Source organism: Monodon monoceros, unplaced genomic scaffold, assembly GCF_005190385.1.
Source record: "Monodon monoceros isolate NGI ecotype Baffin Bay Population unplaced genomic scaffold, NGI_Narwhal_1 Super_Scaffold_6, whole genome shotgun sequence".
NCBI classification, from domain to species: Eukaryota; Metazoa; Chordata; class Mammalia; order Artiodactyla; family Monodontidae; genus Monodon; species Monodon monoceros.
In genome coordinates, this window is record NW_021703783.1 from 9,606,244 (window position 1) to 9,629,282 (window position 23,039).

General features: G+C 46.0%; 1 protein-coding gene across 1 annotated transcript in view; it reads left to right on the forward strand.

Annotated features, from left to right (window-relative positions):
• Positions 1-3,147: 3,147 nt before the first annotated feature.
• FAM234B (family with sequence similarity 234 member B) overlaps positions 3,148-23,039 on the forward strand; it is a 35,920-nt gene continuing 16,028 nt past the window's right edge. The window contains exons 1-5 of the mRNA XM_029204886.1: positions 3,148-3,388; positions 13,403-13,801; positions 17,272-17,370; positions 20,921-21,109; positions 22,587-22,717. Coding sequence (XP_029060719.1) covers positions 3,352-3,388; positions 13,403-13,801; positions 17,272-17,370; positions 20,921-21,109; positions 22,587-22,717 — 855 coding nt within the window. The 5' untranslated portion in view covers positions 3,148-3,351. The remainder of the gene's footprint in view (positions 3,389-13,402; positions 13,802-17,271; positions 17,371-20,920; positions 21,110-22,586; positions 22,718-23,039) is intronic.

The following is a 23,039-nucleotide window of genomic DNA, read 5'->3' on the forward strand; positions in this document are numbered from 1 at the left end:
GCCAGATAAGTGTGGGTAGAAGTCACATATACCACCTCCAGCCTGGCCCATAAAACTTCCTGCATGATCAGGAGATGCAGTGGGGGAGTTGAAGGCCCTGGGATGAAGAAGCGCCAGGCAGAAGGAGCTGGGCCCCTGAATGAACTGGAGGAATAGAGAGTCTCAGGGCTGCCTGTCCCTGCCCTCACCCTGACCGTGACATGAGCAGAAATGAACTCTTATTCTTTAAAACCACTGAACTTTTGAGGTTGTTGATAACAGCAATAACCTTGCCCCGGTTGACTCACTGGGTAAAAATAAATAGCACTGTTTCATGAAAATACTGCATTTGACCTTGAAGAATAGGCAGCACAGCATTTATTTTTCTAATCAAGTATAACATCAAAAGAAGAAAGAGACAGTCTTCCCCAGTTGTCACTGCACTGAACAGCTCTGACATTTCACCAGCACTCAGATATGAAGTGGCAGTGACTGGTGGGAGATACAGGAAGAAGTAACGGTTTTTGAAAGGAGGCAGAAATGCCCATGAGGCTTGTTATGGCAGCGCTGGGAGGGAGGGGTGGCAGCTGTTGTGCACACACTGGTACTTGTTCCAAGAGGAAGTGGCAAAAGCTAGTGGGAGGGCAGGACCAGCAGAAGAGGCCACGGTGTCTAGGGAATGGGAAGTACCAGATGATCAGATTTGCTTATGAGCCCATGTAGGACATTTGGAGATTTTTGAGCAATACTTGGGGCATCACAAAGGTTATAAGAACCAGTAAATATGGCTTCCCACCACGAACCTTGGAAGGTTAGGGAAGAACAATCCCACTGCAGATCCTTGTAGGGAGAAGAGCCTCTTCTGGCTTTAGCTGTGATCTTCAGATACAGAGTTTCTTCTCTTCATGGCAGGCACAGTGGTCAGGCAGGGTAGGCTGTCCACAGGCTTGTCTCCCCAGCCCACCCTTGTTTCACTCCTCTGGGAGGTAAGCCAAGTTGGGAAGTCAGGAAGCCTGGGCGTCCTCAGCGGGTGTCTGTGCAGCGAGGCACTCAGTCAGCTAGAGAGGATGTGACAGCTTTTCTTTAGGTTAAAGGCTAGGATTCTGATTTGTTTGGTGGCCGCTTTGAATTTTTTCCTTTAATTGAAGAAAAGGACAATAAATGTGAGAATCACTGTTTTAAGCTGTGGTCCCGGTGTTAAAATGGAAAAAAAAAATGTGGAGGGGATGGGAGAGATTTCCGGAGGGGGCCACAGTGTCAAAGAGGAGGAAACGTCAGGGAGCCAGAGGGAGGGATTCCTGGCATCTGCTTCCCCCTGAAAATCATTTGGGCAAAACTGGGGTGATGATTGGGGTGGGGGGGAGAGGAAATGCCATAAAGATTAGGCATGGGGCTTCCCTGGTGGTACAGTGGTTGAGAGTTCACCTGCCGATGCAGGGGACACGGGTTCGTGCCCCGGTCCGGGAAGATCCCACATGCTGCGGAGCGGCTGGGCCCGTGAGCCATGGCCGCTGAGCCTGCGCGTCTGGAGCCTGTGCTCCGCAAGGGGAGAGGCCACAAAGATTAGGCATAAAAAGGGGCTAGAGATGTCACATCTAGGGGATGCATATACCCTTACACATGTTTATGTGCACACGTGTGTGTACCCACACGGGTGCTTTGGGTGACGATACAGTTTGCAACAAAGTTTTAATCAGACTTTGTACAATTTTATTTTACTTTCGTCACATAAGAAGGGACTTTCCCTAAGAAAAGTGGACAGATTTTTCTTTCCTTCTCTCCTGCGTAACCTTGCTGTTTCAGTCCACCTGCACCCTCTCCTAGAAACCCAAGTTCCTAGTCTACAGCAAAAACAGATCCTACTCACCTTAAAGGTTATTTTTCTCAGGCTTCATATCTCAAGAATGTGTTCCAGTTAGCTAATCTGATTTCAGGCAAGCCTCTACTGGTTTATTGTGACCTGTAATGGTGCTTCTCTTAGATGACCCTCATAGATGTAAAATGTTTTTTTAATCATACCTCCAGAGAAGTGCCAAACAGTAGAAGTTTCAGGTATTGTATGCAGAAAGAATAAACAAATAAATTACTAACCCATTAAAGTGTTATTAAATTTATTATTAAGTTATTAAATTGTCAAAAATAATAAATTGTTAATAAAAAGAAGTGCTAACACTTATAAAACACGAGGTGCCACACACTGTTCTAAGTGCTTTGCATGTGTCCATTTAATTCTCGAGACTACTTCTGTGGAATAGGAACTATTTCATCCCCAATTTGCAGATGAGGAAATCGAGGCAGAGAGAGATTAAGCAACTAGCCCTAGATCTGGCAGCTAGGAAATGGTGGAGTCCATTTGAACTCATGTGGCCTGGCTCCAGAAATCTGCGGCTCAGTCGGAGTGAGTGACATTTTTGCATGGGGAAAAGGGTGGTGAGGGTTGCTGTTAGAATCTCTGGGACTGTAACCGCGGCACTGTCCTAGGACAGTTTCTCACGGGAATGAAGCGGTCCAAGTGACAGGTATCTTAGAATTTTTGTTTGACACTGAGAAGTCACATCACCTTTATAGATCTCAGTTTTCTCTTTAGTAAAACAAGGAGCCTCTAAGGTCCGTTTCAGTTCTAAGATGAATAATATCTTCAGCATTCCTGGAGTAAAATGCCGATCTCCTGGTGCCTGTGGGGAAGAAGCAGGTCTGTTCTTGCTTCCTTAGACCCTTCAAGCTAGAAGCTGCGGGGTAGGGTGCTGTGTGGATTACCTGGAAAGAACTGGTAACCAGAGATGAGGCTTAGAGCTCCAGGAAACCTCGACTTTTACCTAAGAAACATAGAGAAACACATTTACTAGGTGCCTACTGTGTGCTGCGTGTTTTAAACAGATTATATAATTGCATCCTCACAATACGCTCATGAAGTAGGTGGTACGTCTCCACTTAAAAAATGAAGCTGAAGCTTAGCCATACCGAGTGACTTGCCCAAGATGGCCCAGCGAGTGATGGATGCAGGCAGGATTCAAATCCCGTCCGACTCCAAAGCCTACACGCATTTCACAACCCGGCCCTCCTTTACTATCTATTGTCTCACTCCACGCTCACTGCAAGCCTATGCGGTGTATTATTGCCCCATTTCACTGAGGAGGAGAGTGAGGCTCCGAGTGGTGAAATGACCTGCCCAGTAAGGGGTCTGTCCTCGAGGGGGCGGAGTAGAGCGGGAGGAGTGCTCACGTGGGCGCGGATGCCGCAGCCCGGCCCCTCCTCCCGGCCCTGCCTCGTGCTCCGGCTCCCACCTTTCCAGGTCCTGATCCCGCGCACCCCGACTGCGAACTACACTTCCCGGCAGGACGTGAGAGCGCGCACGCGCAGCGGGCCTCCGCCATGGCGACCGTACTGTCCAGGGCGCTCAAGCTCCCGGGTAAGAAACCGCAGCCCCGCGACCACCCCGCCCCCGCCGGGCCTGGGGAGATGGGGAGGCGAGACTCCGGGGGCGAAGCCGATCGGGGTCTGGCCCCAACCCGGGCGCAGCTGCTGGCGCGGGGAGGCGAGGCGGTGCAGCCCCCGCGGGCTGGGGTCCACGCGCCACCAGGGGGCAAATGAGGCGTTCGGCGGGTTGGGGGTCGGCGCTGGGCAAGCCTGGGAAACACGGAGGGAGGGACGCGGGAGGCGCGTGTGGATGGTGGCTCGGCGCTGCGGCGGCGGCGAATGTCAGGGCGCGCGTCGCCACTGTCCCCAGGGGAGGGCGGTGAGGTTAGCATCCTTTCCCGAGCTACGCGAAGGAGGTACCGCAGGGTCTCCAACTCCTTCCGTCTTGGGCTGGACCTGGGCGGGGTCAGGGAGAGGCAGGATGGCGAGTGACCCCTTGGAGCAGCCTCTCCACTTAATGACAACATTGATGCTGCCTTGAGGTAGGTGGGACAGGCATTTCCCCTCCTAAAAAATGCGTTATTTGGCAAATTGACCTGTCCAGGGTCGCACAAGCAGTATTGGAAAAGCTTGGACTTGAACATGGGGGGGGGGTCTTCTGACTCTAGATCCTGGGCTTTTGGTTCCACTTGTTCGGCCTCTGGCTCTGGAGCCTGAGCATTTATGAGGGAAATCATTTGGCACCTGCAAGTTGCAGATAATGGATGGAATATTCTTTCAGGAGGCACTCGTGGTGATGTCAACTTCCAGAGCTAATTCAGTACTTTGGGCAGCAGCTCCAAGTTTTTTGTTTTTCCTCTTAAACCTCCAGCATGGGACTGTGCTACTAGAAACGTGCTATTTTAATAAAAGCATATTTATTCTGCCCAAATAAATTTTAGACGTTAAGGCTTTAGAAAAATTTATGGTTTAACCTAAATAAGTTTTAAATATTAAGCTATAAACATTTGTTTGTTGGTAACTTAAGGTGTTAGTGGGAAAAACAGTTGTTTTGCCCGCTTGGGTAGAAAGTGCTAGTTGGGTGTCTGGCGGACATCCAGCATAAGGCTTCAGGGGGATTACTGGGTCCTGTTTCTCAAGGAGTTTCCAGTCTGCTACATTGTGCCACGGATGACACTGGGTTGGCTATGAATTTTCATTTCTGTTCCCAGATTTCATGACCTCAGACACCTTTTTTTTTTTTTCCCGCATGTGCTCATTAGAACATCGGAAGGAACACTGATAATATCTCTCTTGGAATGTGTATGTAACATTGGAATGAAATGGGGGACATGTCCCTCTGCCTGCAGCATTGACTTTGAAGACAGTAGCCTTATGTATCCTTAGTGTAGGATGATATCCTCCCAAGGGGTAATGGGGTGTCAGACATCTTTAGCTTTATTTCTTGTTTTCTTTTAGATTCCTTGCCCCCCTGCTTCCCTTTCTGCATAGGTAATTGTCATTCTCAAAGGCTGAGAATCTTGCTTTCGAAACTCTTGAGCTCTTTTGCATGTGGAGGCTTTGGTATTATTACTCCTGGAGTATTCAGTTGCAGTAACTTGGTCAGCCGACAGGGAAGGGAAGCACAGTCTGGTTGTTGGGCCTGTGTTTGGGTGGCAGCAGGGCCCTCAGCGCTCAGGAGCGTTTGATACTTTTAGGCCCAGGTACAAAGGCCATATGTTCTTTTATGTGACGTGGGTTTTTTGTTTTTTGCTTGTGCTTTTGCTTTTCTCCCTCCTGCCCTTTTCTCCCCTCCACCCCAAATACAATTTTTAGGTAGAAGTTGCTTTCTTAGAGCTCATTTTGGATACCCTGTAATTGGATCTGTGAAGCTACTGTCCTGTTTGGGCTACTGTATCATGTTACCTTAGTTAACATTCTCGCTATTTTTTTTTTTAAATTGAGTATCATTGACCTATAACATTATACTAGTTTCAGGTATACAACCTCATGATTTGATATTTGTAGATGTTGCAAAATGATCACCACAGTGACATCCTCACTATTTTTACGTGTAGGGACGCAGAGTAGAATGGTGGTGAAGAGCATGCGACAGACTTGGGTTAAATCCACTCTTTATCAGATTAGTTACTTATTCTCTTTAAGCTTTAGTTTCTTCGTACATAATAATAATGTTATTGTGGAACATACACTGTATGCCACACAGGAGGGTTATCTGACGTAGTAAAAGAGATGGATGTCCTCAAGAAGTCTGTTGACCTTTGACATGTGTTAAGTATTCAGTAAGTGTTAATTAACCATTCTTATCTTCATCATTAGCACCATGATCTTTACAAATGTGTTACCTTGAGGAAGACCTGATGTAATATGCATATGACAGATGTCCATCAACCTGGTGAAGAAAGAACAGTTGCTGGGGATGTATTTCAGTCTCGTACCCTTTCACCAAGCTCAAGATGGAAAGATGTTTGGTCCACAGGCATAGAATGAGGTTAATTAATAACAGAAGGGCAGTGTGACTGTCATAAAGCAGGGGGTGGGGCAACTTATCTCTTAAGAATATATATCTTTAGTCCATTTAAAAGTTTAAAGGTCAGGGCTTCCCTGGTGGCGCAGTGGTTGAGAGTCCGCCTGCCGATGCAGGGGATGCGGGTTCGTGCCCCGGTCCGGGAAGATCCCACATGCCGCGGAGCGGCTGGGCCCGTGAGCCGTGGCCGCTGAGCCTGCGCGTCCGGAGCCTGTGCTCCGCAACGGGAGAGGCCACAACAGTGAGAGGCCCGCGTACCGCAAAAAAAAAAAAAAAAAAAAAAGTTTAAAGGTCAAACACTGAAGGGAATATAAGAGCATAATGTTATTGTAATGGTTTGTTTCATTATATGTAACTTGGAGAGGTTATGTGCCCCTGGATAAACTAGTTCATGATGCGAATGATTTACCTTTAGTTGCAGTAGAGTGTATAGGATAGTCTGTGTAAAGTGTAGTGCATGTCATAGAATAGTATGTATTATAGTATGTTTTCCTGAAAACACTTGGGGGTGGTACAGTTGCGTGTCTTTCCTACCGATGTTTTCCTCTGTCCCGTTTTGGGAATGCTGTTTACCTAGTAACCCCAGTCTTCCTATAAGGAAAAGTGACAGCCATGGAAAGCTCATTTATGTTGATTTATTCTGAAATCAGTGTCCCCTCTTTATTCTTTGAAAACCTTTCATTGACTAAAAGTGTGAGTGGTAGCTGAAATCAGCAGACAAGAGGGTGGGAAAGTTGAAGCAAGGATTTGGTGTCTGCTCCTCAGACTGAGTATAATTTTAGGCAAGTCAGTGTACTGTCTACCTCTTTTTCTGTGAATAGACAGAAAAAAAATATTTACTTAGGACTTCTCTAATTAAAACTTGCAGTCTGTAATAATTAAGCTGGGGCTTGTCTTTGCACTTTCTGGAAACATATATATTAATAGTGTTAAAGTCAGTATGTATCTTCCTCTATAATTTGGGCACGAACACGTGGCAACCTGCTGCGATCCCTTAAAGAAAGCCTCTGCGGTCTTGCATGCGTGCCTCTGCGCTTCAGAGGTGTTGTGTGGGGCTCAGTTCTTGGACTTCGCGGCCCCTCTTCTTTCTCTGAGGATTCTTCTATTTTGCTGCACTGCCGTTTAGAAACGTACGTTACTGTGGAGAAGGCAGCCTGATTTTTGTCCCATCATTAGTGACTTGATTCTTTTCCCCTTGGCCTGCCTGCTCATGGGATTCCTTCTTTGTCCTTGAAGTTCAGTGCCTTTACTAGGATATGTTTCAATATGGATTATTCTTTTATTTATTTATTTATTTATTTTGCGGTATGCGGGCCTCTCACTGTGTGGCCTCTCCCGTTGCGGAGCACAGGCTCCGGACGCGCAGGCTCAGCGGCCATGGCTCACGGGCCCAGCCGCTCCGCGGCATGTGGGATCTCCCGGACCGGGGCACAAACCTGTGTCCCCTGCATCGGCAGGCGGACTCTCAACCACTGCGCCACCAGGGAAGCCCTTAAATGTCATTTTTGGTTCCATTTTCTTTTCTGTTCTCTCCTTTAGTTATGCATATATTGGATCACTTTTGTTCTTTATATCTATCCCTTTCTCTCTAGTCCTTTTAAAAGCTTTGATCTTTCCCATGGGAAGCACAGAGATAGTTAGTCCAGGCTTCAGGCCAGACTGCCTGGGTTTGAATCCTTGTACTATCACTTACTTGCTATTTAACTATGGGCCAGGTACTTAAACTTCCAAACCTCGGTTTCCTCATCTTTAAAATGGAGATAATAATGTGTCTACCTTTAAGAGTTGCTATGAAGATTTACTGAGCTAAGACAGTAAAAGGGTTTGGAAGAGAGCATAGTAAGTGCTCAAAACTGCCAGCCACTGTTGTCATTTCCATTTCATCCTGCTTGATTTTCACAGTCTATCCTTTAAGTCTCTGACGCTGTTTTTAGCCATGTCGGTTCTTTTTGCTGATCCCAGTAAGGATATCCTTTCTAAAATTGTTTTTTTAAAAATTAATTTATTTATTTATGCTCTACCAGGTCTTAGTTGAGGCACACAGGACTTTGCTGCGCCATGCACGTGGGATAGAGTTCCCCGACCAGGGATTGAACCCGGGCCCCCTGCATTGGGAGCATGGAGTCTTACTTACTGGACCACTAGGGAAGTCCCTAAAATTGCTTTATTTTCTTCCATCGTTTTCCTGAGCTCTCCTTGTTTACTTTTCATCTTCTCTATTGCATTGTCATTTCTTCTTAGAAATACTATATTTTTCTTATGAGCCCTTATTTCAGAGAAGACTATTTCTTGAATTTCTCGGATCCCTGGGGGAAGTGTAGGTTCATTATCTCTTCCGTTTCGTGGTATAATTTGTCCAGCATTCGTTCTGTAGCCGGTTTCGTCCGCTAGGTTTTGTTGTAACTTCTTTCTTAGGTATTTGTAGAACTTTGCAGTAGCTTATGGACCAGGTACTAATGATGGCTCCTCTCTGATTCCTCTTCATATCTAAATGGGTGGCTGCTTTAAAGCCAGCTATTGGCTGACCCGTGGGCAGGAGCTGAGTGAGCTGGGGCAGCTGGAGGCTGGAACCTAATTTAGGCTGTCAACTCAGATCCCTTTCCCATCAGTGCTCTTCCTTTGCAGGTGTTTCTCTCCCGGCTGGCGTTTGTCACAGGGCCTTAGAGTGCTGGCTAGTGTTTACTTCTCTTCGCTTCTTGTGCCAGTTATCAATTTATTGCCCCTGGCCTGCACATTCAGTTTTGTTGCCTGATCTGTGAAAGTGGATCCGGACCCTTTAAATACCAAGTTTGTCCTTCCTGGGATACAGTCTCCCCATCCTAGGATACCTTTTGGATTTCTCTTCCCATATTTACATTTACTCTCCTATCACTGTCTAATAGTTCTTTATATGAAACTGTCCTCTTTGAATTACCGTCTGCTTTCGGTCTCCCTGTTGGACCCACACTGTCCAAAACATCCTCCTCTCGAGAACTGACGGTACTCCAGCGCTTGTTCTAACCTGCCGTGCTGCCAGCCTGCTTCTTATAAGGAGAGAAGCTTGTGCTTTTTCTCCTTCAGTCTTAACCTCGCCTTTGACTCTGTGGTGCTTCTGGGACCCCAGACTTTGTCTTTCTGAGCAAGAGATTATTTGGTTTGGCTTTATATCCGTGGAACAAGGGAGGCAGCATAACTGATTGGTTAGGACTGTGGACTCTCATCAAATTGCCTGAGGTTGAATCCCGGCTTTTCTTGTTAATTCTGTGATCTTAGGCAACTTACCTCTCTCTCTATTTTCATCTTTTTGATGAAACTGCAAATAATAATAATACCTACCTCTTAGAGTTGTTGTGGGGATTAAATGAGTTAATCCCTGTAAATGCTTGGACCAGTGCCTGGCATTGTAGCTCTCAGTACATTTCCAGTTGACATCCACGTCATCACCATTATTAATTCTGTGAACTCTGCTCATTGCTGGAGACTTGAAATGTATGTCCCTGTTCTTACTGTACTTCCTCAGTTGGATACAAGTTTCACTGCCTTTGGCAACGGTTTTCCGTAAATTCTAGTTTGGGAATGTGGCTGTTTCCCTCCCCCCACCCCCCCAATTTTATTTCTTTTTATCCCCCCGCCCCCTGGTTTTAGGAAGAGACAGACAGAAAGGCCTTCCTTTGCCATCATTAACTAGAAGCACATAATTTTGTTAGAGGGATCAGTTCAACAGCGGCTTGTTTTCAAAGAATGACAAAGTGAGAGAGAGGCATGGACATATATACAGTACCAAGCGTAAAATAGATAGCTAGTGGGAAGCAGCCGCATAGCACAGGGAGATCAGCTCGGTGCTTTGTGACCACCTAGAGGGGTGGGATAGGGAGGGTGGGGGGGAGGGAGACACAAGAGGGAAGAGATATGGGAACATATGTATATGTATAGCTGATTCACTTTGTTATACAGCAGAAGCTAACACACCATTGTAAAGCAATTATACTCCAATAAAGATGTTAAAAAAAAGAAAACAAAAAGAATGCTTGCAATTTATTTTTATAGATTTATTAAAGAATTTACAGATTTCTGCAGCGTGTGCAGTCGAGCTTTCTTCCTGCCTGTGATAGTATATCATATAATAAAAGTGCATTTCCTTTAAACCGTTTTGTTTGCCAGTATTTCATTCATGATTTCACTTTGGCAAAGGTGCTGTTTTAGGCTGTGTTTGTTGCAGGGTGGAAAGTGACTAGCAAGACTGAATTCAGTAAGGGTCGATGCTACATTTTTCACTAAAAATTGTGCAATTACAGGACAGCTTGAGTGTGTGTAGAAAGTGCGTGGGAGCTTTAGTTGAATCAGTTGTGTGATGGGGCTACCAAGGAAGCTGGCCTGATCCTAGGTTACAGGAATTGAACTGTAGTGTCCTCTCTGACTAGGGAGGACACCGTTCTGCTCTTCTCTGCCCTGGTCACACTGCACCCTGGGGACTCTATTCACGTCTGGGAACCATCCTTTAAAGAGCACAGACATATCACTTTGTGTTCAGAGGAGAGTGACCAGGATGTTGTGGAGCATCTGAAACAATGCGTCTTCAAGTAATGGGTTGAAGAGGTAGAGGTATTTAACCGGGGCTGAGGAGATTGGGTCAGGCAGTGGGGAGATAGAATGCCAACCATAATAACAGAAGCTGAAATTTACTGAGTGTGACCCTGAGGCAGCACTGAGAACCATGCATGTGTTATCTTATTTAATTCTCATAACAGTCATATGAGGTAGGAACGATAATTATCCCATTTCACAAATAAGGAAACTGAGGTTACTAAAGTGAAGAAAGTTAATTGAGGTCACACAGTTAATGAGAGATGGAGCGAAGATTTGACTTAAGGTTGCTTATTGTAAGGACTTGAGCTTGTAAATACTGTATCTTACGTTTCTTATGATTGGTATCTTCAAGTATTATGCATGGGGAAGAGGGGTCCCAGAAATTAAAACTAAGACAGGTAGTTGGCAAATGCCCAGACGTAGATTCCTGAATCAGAGTAAGGCGCTGCTTTCTAGATGGGAGGGTAGTGAGTTCCCTGATAAGGCTTCCGCTGAGGTGTATGCTGAGTGACTGCCTGGTGGGCGTTGGGAAGGAGGTACATATTTGGAATACGGGTGGAGGTGGATTATGTGACCTTCAAAGTCTCTAAGAACCCTGAGATTTGGGGCTGCTGTATATGTTTTCCTCTTTGTCAAGTGTATTCTTTTTTTTAACTTGAAATTTTAAAAATTGTGGTAAAATACACATAATAAAATTTAGCATCTTAACCATTTTTAAGTGCACGGTCTGGTTAAGAATACTCACATTGTTGTACAACCAAGCTCCAGAACGTTTTCGTCTTGCAAAGCTGAAATTCTATACCCACTAAACAACAACCCCACCATGGACCTCTCCCTCCAGGTGCTGGAAACCACCATTCTACTTCCTGTTTCTGTGAATGTGACTACATATAAGTAGAATCATACAGTATTTGTGTTTTGGTGACTGACGTATTTCACGTAACATAATGACCTCAAGACTCATCAGTGTTGTATGTAGCAAGTGTCAGAATTGCCTTACTTTTGAAGGCTGAATAATACTCCACCATATGCAGGCAGCACATTTAAAACATTCTGTCAGGTGTATTTTTTTTTAGCAAAAAAAAAAAAAAACTTAAAAAAGTATTAGAGTTAATATTACAACAACCTATGGTTCTGTTTGCAAACTATTATAAATAAAGTTATCTGGGATGGTTAGGGAATGATGGGCCCTAATTAATAAAGCCATTTGGTTCATAGAGAAAATATAAAAATTATGGGAGTCAGCTGCACTGACTCTGTGGCATATCCTGGAGTACTATTTTGCATGAAATTTCTAATAATTGCTTAATTTTCTTATAATTTAATACCTTAAAAAATCAAACTCAGTATTTATTGGACAAAATGAAGTGACATCACCAAGATCCCAGTTACCAGAGGCAGAGAACATGAGAAATTCTTCCTTTTCCCCTTTTAAATATCCAGGTTGTATTTTCTTTTTTATATGTCTTCTTAACAAAGGATTTAACCATAGAGTTTACATTAGTGATAGCTTACCAGGTAATTTCCAAAACCAGCAACTTTTTCTTGGTTTTTATTTGGCTATAGCCTAAAATAAAGGCATAAACTCATCCAGTCGCTGGCTGCAAGGGCCAGGGGTGGCTCACGAAGAGGCGGGCTTAAGCCCCCCGTAATGTCTGCCTCTGGCCACCCCTGCAAAGATATGGTCTCAGTCAAGCCAGGGTGCTTGTTGTGTAAACCAGCCTCAAGACAAGTCCTTCACCTCCTTGTCCCGTCTGGATCCCACCCATCTCGGCATGCAGGCTCAGAATAGCAGTTTTCAGGTAACCACTGTTTACTGAAACATGTACTGAAAGGGCGATAGACTTGCAGGGAGGTTCTCAAAAGTAAGTTTTTGGTAAGACGTCTCCAGATGACTTTCAGCATTTGACTTTCTGCGTGGTTTCCATAGCAACAGCTGGGAAGTCACACATATTGGCCTGTGAGGAGCGGGCCAACTGTGCAGAGAGCAGCTGTTCTAAAGGTTTAGTGGAGGGAATTACCTGGCGGCCCAGTGGTTAAGACTTTGCTTTCCAATGCAGGGGGTGTGGATTCAATCCCTGGTCAGGGAGCTAAGATCCCACATGCCTGGGGGTCAAAAAACCGAAACATAAAACAGAAACAATTTTGTAACAAATTCAATAAAGACTTTAAAGAGGGACTTCCTGGTGGCGCAGTGGTCGGGAGTCCGCCAGCCAATGCAGGGGGCATGGGTTGGAACTCTGGTCCGGGAAGATCCCACATGCCACAGAGCAACTAAGCCCATGTGCCACAACTACTGAATCTGCCCTCTAGAGCCCGTGAGCCACAGCTACTGAGCCTACGTGCCACAACTACTGAAGCCCGCATGCTTAGAACCTGTTGTCCGCAACAAGAGAAGCCACCGCAATTAGAAGCCCGCGCACCACAACAAAGAGTAGCCCCTGCTCGCTGCAACTAGAGAAAGCCCGCTCACAGAAACAAAGACCCAATGCAGCCAAAAATAAATAAATTTTTAAAAAATGTTAAAAAATATAGTTTAGAGGAGTCGCAGGAAAGATCGGAACTTCACCAATCTAAGATAATCAAAGGAAGTATGCACATCAGGTGTATGGAAGGTTTCATAGAAGAGCTATGGTCTTTTTCGTCAGAGTCACACAAATTAAGAGAGGGCTTTTTAAAAAAAAAAAAACAGCTAAAATGTATTTGAAATTTGCCACTTTCTCTGTTTCTTTTCCAATGTTCTTAAGCTCATGAAAGCAATAATTCTAGAGCACTGATTTTCTTTTTTTCCCCCAATCTTTCCCCCTTTTCGCTGGAATCTATTTTATAGACGGCTCCAAGGTTCAGGCTTGTCAACGTAGATTTGTTCCGTTCTGTTCTGTGTGTTCTCCTAGGTGTTTACTGTTGCTGCGTGTTTGCCGAAGGTCCCTCCTTCCAGGTTCTCCTTGACCGTCTGGCTTTCTGTCTTTTCAGGGAAGAAGAGCCCGGACCTGGGGGAGTATGACCCCCTCACACAGGCCGACAGCGACGAGAGTGAAGATGATCTCGTGCTTAACCTGCAGCAGAAGAACGGAGGGGTCAAGAACGGGAAGAGTCCGCTGGGAGAAGCACCAGAGCCCGACTCGGATGCTGAGGTCACTGGGGCTGGGAAGCCCCGTCTCTCGGAGGTCACCACGGAGGGGTACCCCTTGGAGCCCCTGGGGGCCCTGGAGCAGAAGGCGGCCTCCTCCATCGCGTCCTACGTGCGCACATCCGTCTTCCTGCTGATGCTGGTCATCTCCATGGTCCTGGTGCTCGTGTGTGCCTTCCTGATCCCCTGTCCCCCCCGCGACCTGCACAGCATGTGGAGCCGCCACTTGGGCCCCCAGGGAGGTGAGCTGCGGGATGTTTAGCTCTAAGTCTGCAAAACTTCATGATCGCCTGTCATTCCGGCAAGCTTCTGATTACGTTGAAAATTTCCTCCAAGTCTTCTAGCATTTCTAGAATGTGTCATCTAGCATTTCTCCCCCTGTGTGTGGAGGTGGTTAGGAGGTTAGGATTTGAAATGAGACAGAAAGATGGATCTGTATGGCTTCAAAAACTTGGGAGGATCGCTGCGCTGTGTGTCTCTGGGGAAGGTCTTAATTAGACGCAGGGAGGAGAGAACCCTGGTTTGCTGAGTCCTGCTGTGCAGCCGAGCCTGCATCAGGGGAGAGCAAAGCTGTGGGAAGGGCGGTTTACAGAGAAAAGTGAAGCTCCCATCCTGGCCAGGCCAGAGGCCACAGCTCCTGTAGGGCCCTTGGGGTTTTGTTGATTGTAGAAGCCTGATCTAAATTGAATTTTCAAATAATTTCTTTTTCTTAATTTTCTTTTTCTTTTTCTTTTTTATCGACGTATAGTTGACTTACAGTGTTGTGTTAGTTTCTGGTGTACAGCAAAGTGATTCAGTTTTGTACACATCTTCTTTTTCATATTCTTTTCCACTATGGAAAAGATTTGTTACAGAATATTGAATATAGGTCCCTGTGCTAGACAGTGGGACCTTGTTGTTTATCAAATAATTTCTTTTCAAGGAAAAGAGAGTTGCTTCCTTGCTGCAACTTTTCTTTCTTGCTCCTAATGGTTGGGATGGTGCTACCCAAGGAATTTTGTCTCATTTTGGAGCAGGTTTCTTTATTTTTTATTATTATTTTTTTTACTGAATGAAAGTCTTTAAATTTTACCGTACTTTCCAATTTTCAAAAGTTTCACACACATGATTTCTTGTAAATCCCTTTTTTGTAATCCCCTACCCCTGCATTGCCCCTCCTCCTTCCCTCTCCCCACTGGTAACCACTAGTTTGTTCTCTGTATCTGTGAGTCTGCTTCTTGTTATATTCAGTAGTATGTTGTATTTTTGAGATTCCGCATATAAGTGATGTACGGTATTTGTCTTTCTCTGTCTGAGTTAGTTCACTTAGGATAACACCCTCCAAATCCATCCATGTTGCTGCAAATGGCAAATTTTCTTTCTTTTTTATGGCTGAGTAGTATTCCACTGTATATGTGTACCGTATCTTCCTTATCCATTCGTCTGTTGATGGACATGTAGGTTGTGGAGCAGGTTTCTTTAAAACAGCTTGCCCTGGGTCAAGATTGGGGATCCCATCTAACTGTTGGTGCCGAACAGTCCTGTCCCTCGAAAACTGCACCAGGCTGAAGGGGCTCAGAACACACCAGCCCACCGTGGCGCTTTGGTGTATTGACTATTTTGAGTTAAAGGCATTTGACCAATAGCAGGTGCAAGCGGGCCACTCTGACCTTCGATTCTTCCCAAAAGCAGGAGATGAAACTCCCAGGTGAAAGATGCCCTCCCTATTCCAGGAGGAAAGAACACTCTTATCACCAGAGACAGGGGGTTGAGGCAGAGAGACATTTGTACAAACAGACCTTGTTAGAATAACCCTCATCTTCCTGTAGTTCCCTCATATATTTTAGTTACTTTTCCAGTCGCCACCCTTTGTGCTGTGCGGAATATAAACACTGCGGCTTAGCCACGTCTTTGGGTCTTCATTTAACTGTGGGAACTCCCATGCACATGCACAATTTTATTAAATAAAATATGAGTGCTTTCCCCTTGTTCATCTGTCTTATGTCAGTCTCAGCTAGAAACCTTAAGAAGGCAGAGGAAAACTTTTCCCTTCCCTACGGTATGCCCACACCCCTGCATCATCTTGATCTAGAAACATTTTCTCTCTGACCCTTCTCTGATCCCAGCTGAATTAGCTTCTGATGAGTTCTTCGTTCTCATCTTTACTTTCTCTTAAGGCAAAACTAGGTGGATATGTCTTACGATATGTTCCTACACATAGAATGTCTCTCCCTCTCTTCCTTCCTTTTTTGTTTTTTCTAAGTTAGCTCTTGTAATATTTATATACAGCGTAAAGACTAGTAATGAATTCTTGGTGTATCTACCACCGAGTTTAAGAAATAGGACCTTGTAAAGATCTTTGCAATTCCCCATGTGTTGCTCCTGACCGTATCCCCCTCTCCCTGCCAGAGGGTTCTCCTCTCCTGAGTTTTGTGTCGTTATTCCTTTACTTGTGTTTAAAGTTTTACCACATAGATATGCATCTCTAAATGATATATTCTTTAATTTTGCCTGTTTTTGAATTTCATATAAATATTGATATAATCATGTAGTTGTCTGTGACTTGCTTTTTTGTTCAGCGTATTTAAATAATATGTTTGAGGTTTATCCGTATCAATGTACTGTCACTGGAGTTTATTTTCACCACTAATTTTCCATGGTACGAATGTCCTATGATTTATCGATCCACTTTATTGTCGATGAGCATTTAGGTGACTTCTGTTTTTTAAAAAATAAGTAATGCCACAAAGAAGATTCTTGTGCATGTTTCCTGTTGGAGTGTGTAAGGATTTCTCTAGGGCGTAAACCTGGGGGTGAAATGGCTGGGTTACAGGATATGTGCATGTCCAGCCCTAGGAGTTTCTCTTAAATTATCTTCCGTAGTGGTTGTACCAGTTTACACTTCCACTAGCCATGTGTGAGTTCTCTCCGAATTTGGAAAGCATCCTCTGACTCCACACTGTTTGGAGGTGTGTGTGGGGGGGCATGACACTACCTACCTTGTCACTGCCGGGTGGAGATGGAGGTGCAGGCTCCCATCAGGCCTCTGCTGACACCAGGGCTGGGCGGCTGCCCCGTTAATGCTTGGTGGGGATAGAACCGTAGGCTTCCCTCGTGTATGGAGGCCTGAGTGCTGCTAGGTGGGGATGGGAGCCCAGCCTCCCCACCCGGCCTTCTCTGACCTGACCCTGGTGGGGTGAGAGGGACCTTGTTACAGCCCGGCAAGGGTTTCCTCTTGGCCTTTGCTATGGGGCTGGCTGGGACCACAGTTTTGTCTGTGGCGTTTGGTTGAAGTAGAGCAGTTCTTGTGGAAAATTTTTCTGTCTTGCTAGGCCGTGCCTTTCCTGTCCTTTGGCTGGGGACCAGCTCTTCTGGGGCCTTCTGTGTGTCCCTGTTGGCATTTCTGGGTCGCCAGCTTCTGCAGCACCCTGTCTGGGATATGAGGCCAAAGAAAACCCAGGGGAGCCACCAGCTTGTCCTTCCTTGGGTCTCGCCATCCCCAGCCGGTCTGCCTTCTCTCTGCCTTCCAGAGTCTTCTCATGTTTGTTTTATGTTTAATGCCCAGGGATTCTAGCTGTCCTTGGCGAGAGGCACAGGCAGAAGTGGGTCTGTGTATCTTATCTAGGACCCAGAAGTCTGCCTGGTTTTTACGGAGCATTCCCTTTCCAGCCTGGAGCAGGGAGCTGGTCTGTCTAACTTGCTGCGGACCCTGTGTTTCTCATGTGTCCATCAGGTGGGGACCTGTCTCCACTGGACCTGGCAGACGTGAACGGAGACGGACTGCGTGACGTGCTTCTCTCCTTCGTGACATCAGGGAATGGGAGCACCGCTGGTAAGAGGGTGTCTTCGGAGGCCTCGGCGGGAGAAGCTGGTTGAGCGGAGGGTGTGAGCTCAGAGGATGCGCTGGGGCTGCCTCCTGAGCGGGCTGCAGTGAGGAGAAAGCCCTGGGGGATCCGGCACACGTGATGGGCCTCGTCGGGAGACTCCTGCATGTACATAACGCCTGGTTCAGGGAATCACAGAGCATGAGAGCTGGAGGGCGCCCCGGTCCAGGGACCAACCTGAGACCCAGGGAGGAGGTTCCTTGGCCGCACGCCTGCCCTGAACAGCGCCAGCACTTAGGTTGCTTGAGTTTTCTCTGAGTCGATTCTCCCTGGCCTCTTAGATGATGATAAACATAGACTCTATCTACCTTCCCCTCCCTGGCAGAAAGCTTTTGCTCACGTTCTAACGTATCTTTATACACATACCTCTTGGCTGGGTGTTTTCCTTTGACCCCGTCTGTTTGCTTTTCCATCTCTGCTCTCCATCCTGCTCCCCGCGGGATGGGAGGCTGACCCGTACGCGTTACGTCAGGTCCCAGGCCTGCAGACTTCCACTGGGTTTGGCCATTGGGGAGCACAGGCCAGAAGCTAGAGGAGAGGAAGAGAGTGACCAGCAGGTATTTATTCCCCTGGCTCCCCTCTGCCCGGGCCACCTCAGGCTGGCTATATCCTTGATCAGAGGTCACAGCGTCTCTCAAGGTGGTCCTCTTACAGGACTTCCTTTTTCTCGATTCCAGCAAATCCTTCCTCCCCCTGTCTCTTTGGGCCTGGGCATGGCAAAAGTTCTGAGGGGCTGTACTATCTCTTGTGGTTTCCCTACACCTCGACCACATCTTTGTAAACAGTCTCTTTATTAAACCTCCACAACTTACCCTAATTGAGTGAGCTGGGCTTTTTTGGGACCCCAGCCGACACAAGTCAACTGCAACAAAAAAAAAAAAAAAAAAAGTTGCTTTTTCATTATAGGTACATGGGGGCTTTTGGTTTGTCCTGCAGCCTCCATTTAAGTGCATTTGAACTGAAGTCTGTAAACTGATACAGGAACTCTGGTTTGAGGCTGAGGATGGCCTACCAACTGTTTTTTAATCATTCAGGCCTTGGAATAAACATTTAGGTATGTTATAGAGGATTCTAGGCTGCATGCCTCCCTGACGTTATTAGAAATACCTTTCCGGGGCTTGCGCAATATGCAGGAGCAATTTGGGCATAGCTTTGTTTATGGGAAGAACCTCCAGCCTAGAAATTGACTTTTATATGATTGAACCTTACTTATGCCTATGACTTATTAGCCTTTGAAGTAAAAATTTCCCCCTTCCACTTTCAGAGATTTTTTTCAGTCATTTGGTATTTTACGTGGTTTGCTACATATCAGGACTCATGATGGCAAGGCCATGAGTTGGGACGCACTATGGACCAGCCTGATTTGGTTATAGATTATAAAAGCAGTAATAGCACTAACTAACACATGGTACTTTGTATGTGCTATGCACTGTTGTAAGTACATAACATATTATGAACGAATTTATCCCTCAGTGTACCTATAATGTGGACTAATATTATTATCCCCTTTTGCAGTTGGGGAAACTAAGGGATAGTGAGGTGAAGGAACTTGATCAGTCTCACAGCTGGTAGTGGTAGAGCTGGGATCCAAACGGTATAGCCGGTAGACTCTGGAGTTCCTGCCCTTGACCCTTATGTCAAATTGCTGTGCCCATAGCCCCAGCCAGTGGGTTCAAAGATCTGTGCCACTGAACATGAGGAGGATTGTGTTTCTTATTTGTTTGTTCATTTGTTCATTCATCCAACAACCTGCTGTGCACCTTACATAGAGCTGCACTGGTTCTTTTGAGCTAAACAAGAGGAGCGTGGTCTCTGCGTCATGGAGTCGTGGTGTGAAGGGAAAGGGATGACCCATCACCACCGGGAAAAAGACAAGTCACGCAATTGATGTGGAGTCGATAGGGTCATGAAGGAGGGAGGACAGCACAGTCTGTTAATCAGAGCATCCCTGGGAAGTCCGGGGGGTAACATACATCGCTGAGATTTGTCATGTAAACCGCTGCTTCTGGCAACAAGGTCTGAAAGGGCAAACCAGTTTGTCACTTGTTTTTAGGTTGTATGTTTAATTAGCAGTTCTGAGGAATAGGTACAATGAAGCCCTAACATGCCCTTATCCTTATTAGCTGTTGCTAGAAGTGAAAAGTGGAAGTGTGTGAGGTGGGCCGTATCCCCATCCTGAAAGTGGATGTGAAACTGGCACGAGAGAAAGTTATTATTCTGATAGGTTAATTGAGTGGCATAAAGGGTTGTTTGTTAAAGAGGTGAGCTGCTCGAATCCTTTGCCAGCTAGGTATAATAGTTGCCCAAGTATTCTTTCTTGACTGGGGCCAGATCAGCTGATTCGCTGGAACTCTAGACCAGGAGGACCTCCTGATCTTTGCTAAGTATAACCTTCAGGGTTTTTTGTTTGTTTGTTTCACTTTTTGGCTGTGCCACTCGGCTTGTGGGATCTTAATTCCCTGACTAGGGATCGAACCCATGCCCGCTGCATTGGAAGTATGGAGTCTTAACCTCTGGACCGCCAGGGAAGTCCCCAGGTTTATTTTATTTATTTATTTATTTATTTAACATCTTTATTGGAGCATAATTGCTTTACAATGGTGTGTTAGTTCTGCTTTATAACAAAGTGAATCAGTTATACATATACATATGTTCCCATATCTCTTCCCTCTTGCGTCTCCCTCCCACCCTCCCTATCCCACCCTCTAGGTGGTCACAAAGCACCGAGCTGATCTCCCTGTGCTATGCGGCTGCTTCCCACTAGCTATCTACCTTACGTTTGGTAGTGTATATATGTCCATGCCACTCTCTCACGGTGTCACAGCTTACCCTTCCCCCTCCCCATATCCTCAAGTCCATTCTCTAGTAGGTCTGTGTCTTTATTCCCGTCTTGCCCTTAGGTTCTTCATAACCTTTTTTATTCCCCAGGTTTATTTTTTAGAGATTGTTTTCTGCTCTCAGGGAGCATTTGCTAGCGATGATTAGAATTCAGGTACTTTGCTTCCTGCTCTATACATATTCTAGATCAGTGTCAATTTTCTGAGCCTAGCTTTGCTTCCTGTTTTTTTGTTTGTTTGCAACCCCTCCTTTTCCATATTCTTGATGTTGCTCCTTTTATTCAGAAAGCACTTGGCTGCTAGATATGCTCGGCGCTTTGCAAAGTACTGAGGGTGCAGAAATGAACGTGACGGGCTTTAGCCTTAAGGATATCCCTGTTTAGTGGGGGCTAAGGTGACAGACACGTCAACAAGTGTGTTGGGAGAGTAGAGGTGCACACGGGTTGCCTGCAGGATGTCGTCTTACATGAGAGATGTGTTGAACAGATGTGACAGGTACTCTGTTTGCAGACCTTGTTGCCAGAAATACAGGAGGGAGCTGAGCGCACAGGTCTGAGCTGCTGCCTTACTTCTATTTCCTTTTGGTTTTCTAGCCCCCCGCTCATCTCTCCCTCTTATCTCCTCTGCCTCCTGCCCTTTCTTGTCTCTTGTGTGCTTTTAGGTGTCTCAAGGCCACCTGCTGTCCTCGTGTGCCTTTCGGGGATGAATGGCAGTACGCTCTGGTCTAGTCCCCTCCCCGAGGAGGCCCGAGATATTACCTGTCTGGATCTAATGCCAGGGAGAGTGGCCGAAACCGTCTGCCTTGTGACGGGGACACACAAGATGCTCAGTGCATTCAACGCGACATCAGGTAAACATCACTGACTGCGGGGCTTCTCTGGTGGCACAGTGGTTGAGAATCCGCCTGCCACTGTAGGGGACACGGGTTCTTGCCTGGCCCGGGAAGATCCCACGTGCCGCGGAGCAGCTAAGCCCGTGCGCCACAACTAGTGAGCCTGTGCTCTAGAGCCCGCGAGCCACAACTACTGAGTCCGTGTGCCACAGCTACCGAGTCCGCGTGCCACAACTACTGAAGCCTGCGCGCCTGGAGCCCGTGTTCCGCAACAAGAGAAGCCACCGCAATGAGAAGCCCGCGCATTGCAACGAAGAGTAGCCCCGCTCGCTGCAACTAGAGAAAAGCCCGCGCGCAGCAACAAAGACCCAACACAGCCAAAAATAAATAAATTAAATAAATAAATTAAAAAAAAAAAAAAAAGATCACTGACCACGAGAGATCCCTGTTCCTGGGAGGCCTAATCTCAGGTTAGAACAGTCTGGTAGGGAAGGGACCGTTCCACTCTCCCAGTGGGAGGTCTGATTTCCTGCTCTGCAAGGAAATTAAGGGAAATTAAGGGAAATAAGGAGAAAGGGTTTGAGCAGAGTGAGTAATAGATCCATGGTTCAACCTGCTTGGTGATAGGATGGGGCTAAACTCAGTTATCCAAACAGAACCTATCCCTAGGCTTTCAGTTTGTAAGTAATCTCCCTTCTCTGTTCTTTGTATAGAAGACCATGGAGCTTTTTCTCTTTGTTTTCAATATTTGACATACAAGGGTTCATATGTGAACTTGGGCATTAACCACTAAAAAATATGCCACTGAAGAAGCTAAGGTCTGTGGAGGCATGTTGATTTGGCCTCTTTTATCTTTTTATCACATTCAGACATATGTGACAAAAGGAATGGAAGAGAATCATATAATGAAGGCTCCTTACAGAGCCTTATACTTCCAGTGTGCCCATTAACCTTCGACCTGAGTGAAGCTGAGTTAAATAGCCTCCTTCCTAGTTGTAAAGGTTGGAGTTTGGGAGTGGGGTTCTTCTGAGTGAAAAGAATTTCCGTGTGAGTTAACTCTAGCACTGAATTCATCTTGAAAACCTTTTATGATTTCTCTACTTATATGAACACATGGTAGAAGGAGCGAGTTGGGCTTCTGTTTGGCTGCCCCTGGATGGTTCCTTAGGAGTTGGAATCATCTCTAACAGATCAATTCCTCCATCCCAGACAAGTGGGCTCTTCTTTCTTAGAGAGTCTTCAGCATGTCCACGTTACCTAAAAAATCCAGGTGTGAAGTTATTACGTGGGCTTGTTAGCCAGATACTTGAGGATTTCAGTTCATACTCCCTGCTCCATTTCTCCCCGGTAAGATAAAAATGAAAGGAAAAAGTGTGTAGGACTTGCTGTCTGTCATTCAGCCCGTTGAGTCTCATTTCTGGCCTGGGAGCATTGCACCTGCCTTTGGCAGAGGCAGAAATCCCTAATTGTGATGAGTGTATTTATCTTTCCCCAGGGAAAGCCATTTGGACTTTAGACCCACACTACTTACCCAACGGTACCCTGGCTGCCCCAGGCGTGGTGCTGCCAGACCTGGATGAAGATGGCATTAGAGATCTCGCAGTTCTGGTCATTGGGGAATTGCAGGTACGCTCCGTGTTAGGTGGTCCTTGTTTCTTACAGGGAAAGTGTCAACTTTGGTCATTTCCTAGTATCGTTATTAGAAACGCTGCTTGAAACCTTCTCATTACAAGGGCTTAGGTTTAAATAAATTCTCTTTGTGAGATTAAGTGAGTAAATTACCATTATGAACCCATTTTCCAGGTTCCATTGACCGGTGTGGCAGAGCTTGGGAGCCAGATAGGTCTATGTTTGAATTCCTGCTCTACTGCCCTGTGGCCTTGGGCAAACCACAGAGCCCATCCCAGCCCTGGTTATTTCGTATGTAAAGCGGGGATGTTATCCTACT